This window comes from Octodon degus, unplaced genomic scaffold (assembly GCF_000260255.1).
Source record: "Octodon degus isolate 3935 unplaced genomic scaffold, OctDeg1.0 scaffold00162, whole genome shotgun sequence".
Classification (NCBI taxonomy): Eukaryota; Metazoa; Chordata; class Mammalia; order Rodentia; family Octodontidae; genus Octodon; species Octodon degus.
In genome coordinates this window covers 444,847-447,786 of record NW_004524738.1, presented here as the reverse complement: position 1 = coordinate 447,786, position 2,940 = coordinate 444,847, and the positions used below count along the sequence as shown (strand labels likewise).

Below are 2,940 nucleotides of genomic sequence, written 5' to 3'. Positions count from 1 at the left end.
GAGAGCTGCTCAGGTGGTCCTCCACACTTGAGGGTCAAAAATAATTCTGGATTGCTGCTAACATTTGAAGTACAATTAAATACTTTGTATGAGGTATGGAATATACTGAGATTTCAATTATATCCAGCTCATTAATCTTGTTTCAAATTTTAAGTTCCTATACTTTGAACATATCTATATCATTATTATGATTTATTCTAAATTATACATTTAGAAATTCTTTATAAAAATGGTGTCATGATTGTCAATGTGATACCTCTAAGAATGGTCTACGGCATAATTTCTTTTATTTTTTCATTCAAAATCAAATTATCTTTTTGTTCTGGGAAGCCATGAATCTTATTTGTTGCCTATGGACTCTTAAAAAATTATTTACAAGATTTCTTTGGGAATTGGGAGTGTCTTCCTTCAAGGAGGTTTTAGCTCGGTACCTAATCATTGGAAATGCTATTTTACACTAATTTCATGACTGCTGATTCCTGTGTTCTCTAAATCAGAGTCAACATTGGCCAAGGTGCTCTGAGCCCTTATGTCCCAATTAAATCTTTTTCTCTCTCTCCATTTCTCCTTTCCTTTGATTCCTCTTTTCAGTTCCCAGCAGTTGTGGAAAGAGACATTATCTGCTCATCTTTGGATTATTTTTACATGGAGGAATCCTGCCTTCCCAGATTCAGTTCAATTAGAGGCCTTCAGGATTCCTTGCAGAGTGAGTTCTGGGTCTGTCATCCGGCTCTGTGGCCCATGCCCTGGGGGGAAAGGTGCTCCACCATTTCCTGTGCTCAGCTTCAGGATAAATGTGGCTTTCAAAAAGTTTTTTAATAGTAGAAAATATAAATTTGCTTAGAAGTTGTCATATTCCTTTTACTTTTCCCTTTTTCCTTTCCTCTTTGACCCCCCTTTGTTTTATTTTTTATATTCTTCTCTCAAGCATGTTTTGTTATGTAACTATGTTGATAAGGAGTAGTTGGCCTATTAGTCCTGTAATACACAATCTATTTGATTGTTTTCAGTTAAGATTACAGTCCTTACTTAGGCCATGTAGTGTTCATAATTGTAGAGCTTTTAAAATAATCTCAGAGTTTCTGAATTCTCAACTGTGCTTTCGTTGGCACCCAGTACACTTTCCATGTTGGTATTTTTAGCTCTTCATTTAATCGTTTACTTTCATAACTCATTGCCCGTGAAATCTACTTCCTTGTTTGCTAGTGAATTTTCATAGGCTCATCGAGGACGAGCCCAACTTCTCAGACTTTATAAACGAGGCCTTTAGAAGGAGATCTGAGCTCCACTAGGGAGTCAGGGGCAGCAAGATGATGTCGCAGACCCAGGTGTTCGCGTGCCTGCTGCTCTGGGTCTCTGGTGAGAAAATGCACATTTCCAATGTCACTTAGGGTAGTATCTTCGTAGAGCTGAAGTTATGATTTTAAAATAGAAGGCAAAGTGATATGATCCAAGCATCTATTAATTTACTATAACATTATAATGGACTTACTTTAACTTATTTTTTAAAGGATATATCATGTGCATATGTGTGTGTGTTTAAACGTCATGCATTCCTGATTGCAGGTGTCTGTAGTGACATTGTGCTGACCCAGTCTCCAAGGACTCTGGCTGTGTCTGCTGGAGAGAGCGCCACCATCCACTGCAAGGCCAGCCAGAGTCTTCAAAGTGGTAGTTACAACTACTTAGCCTGGTACCAGCAGAAACCAGGACAGTCTCCCAGACTGCTCATCTACTTGGCATCCACCCGGGCATCTGGTGTCCCGGACCGGTTCAGTGGCAGTGGGTCTGGGACGGATTTCACTCTCACCATAAACAACGTCCAGGCAGAAGATTTTGCTGATTATTACTGTCAGCAGGATCGTAGCTACCCTCCCACAGTGATTCATCCTTGAACAAAAACTTCCCTTCAGGCCTCCCCAGCTGCTTGCTCCTCATTGGGCACGAACGCTTCCTCCAGCTGCCTGAGAGACTGTACCCTGTTCAGTGCCCCAGAGATTCTACAGACCTTAGCAGAATGTAAAGGAGCTCTATGTCTCCTGGAACCTTTGCTATAGGAAAAGACAACCAAATTACTAGTTGTAGCTTTGTATTCTTTTATAAAAAATTTATAAACTCATTTCTTTTATGAGAAAGAAATTCATTAATCTGTAGTTGTGTAGGAAAAAGCCTAACACTGGACTCAGTGAGCTAATGTCAACCCTCTGTGAGGCTGCTGTCCATTTGTGTGCTCTGGGATGAAATCCGGCTGTTGCCTTCCTGTGTCTTGCGTTTCTCACGCTCCTTGCTGATGGCCTCTTCCTTCATCTCCAGAGCCAGCAGCACGCCATCTCCCTGATACTTGTTCCATGGGGACATTTCTTTGTGAATATCCCTATCTGCTTTCAAATGAGGACCCTAACAAAACGTACTTACCTTTAATGGAGAATATAATTTTGTATTCAATAGTACATACTCTTTTTATACTATAAATGTCCCTGAAAGAAACAGCTTTCTAGGGACCACCCGCTTGAGGGCCCCCCTTCTGTCCTTCTCTAAGACTGGAGCTTTCTTTCTCCCAACAAACATACTCTGCTCTTAACCTCCATTTGTTCCTAAAATCCATTCTTGGGTTTTAGAGAACACAAACTCTTCCAAGGTATCTTTCAGGTAGGGAGTTTCATTTTCCCCCTATATCACTTGTTAAAATATTGTAAAACATAAGAGATAAGAAGGAAAACAACTAATTATAAAGAAGTGTGTTAAACTCTGCGACATTATAATTTCTCATGACTGGGCCCTGACCTAGCACAGTAGCAGCCTTTAACTACCCGAGTCAATAATTGTCGTCATTCCATCTTAGTTACTCTGGAAGCCAAAAAGTATATTTAAGTTGAAGTGAAACAAAGAACAGTGCTGGACACTTTCTGTTAGAAGTGGTCTCAGTGGCTGGTCTAACTA

At 40.2% G+C, this 2,940-nt stretch overlaps 1 gene segment (V, D, J or C); it reads left to right on the top strand.

Annotated features, from left to right (window-relative positions):
- The first annotated feature begins 1,251 nt into the window (after positions 1-1,251).
- LOC101561603 lies at positions 1,252-2,119 on the top strand. The segment is given in 2 exon segments: positions 1,252-1,359; positions 1,567-2,119. Coding segments are annotated over 2 exon segments (378 nt in total).
- The last annotated feature ends 821 nt before the right edge of the window (positions 2,120-2,940 follow it).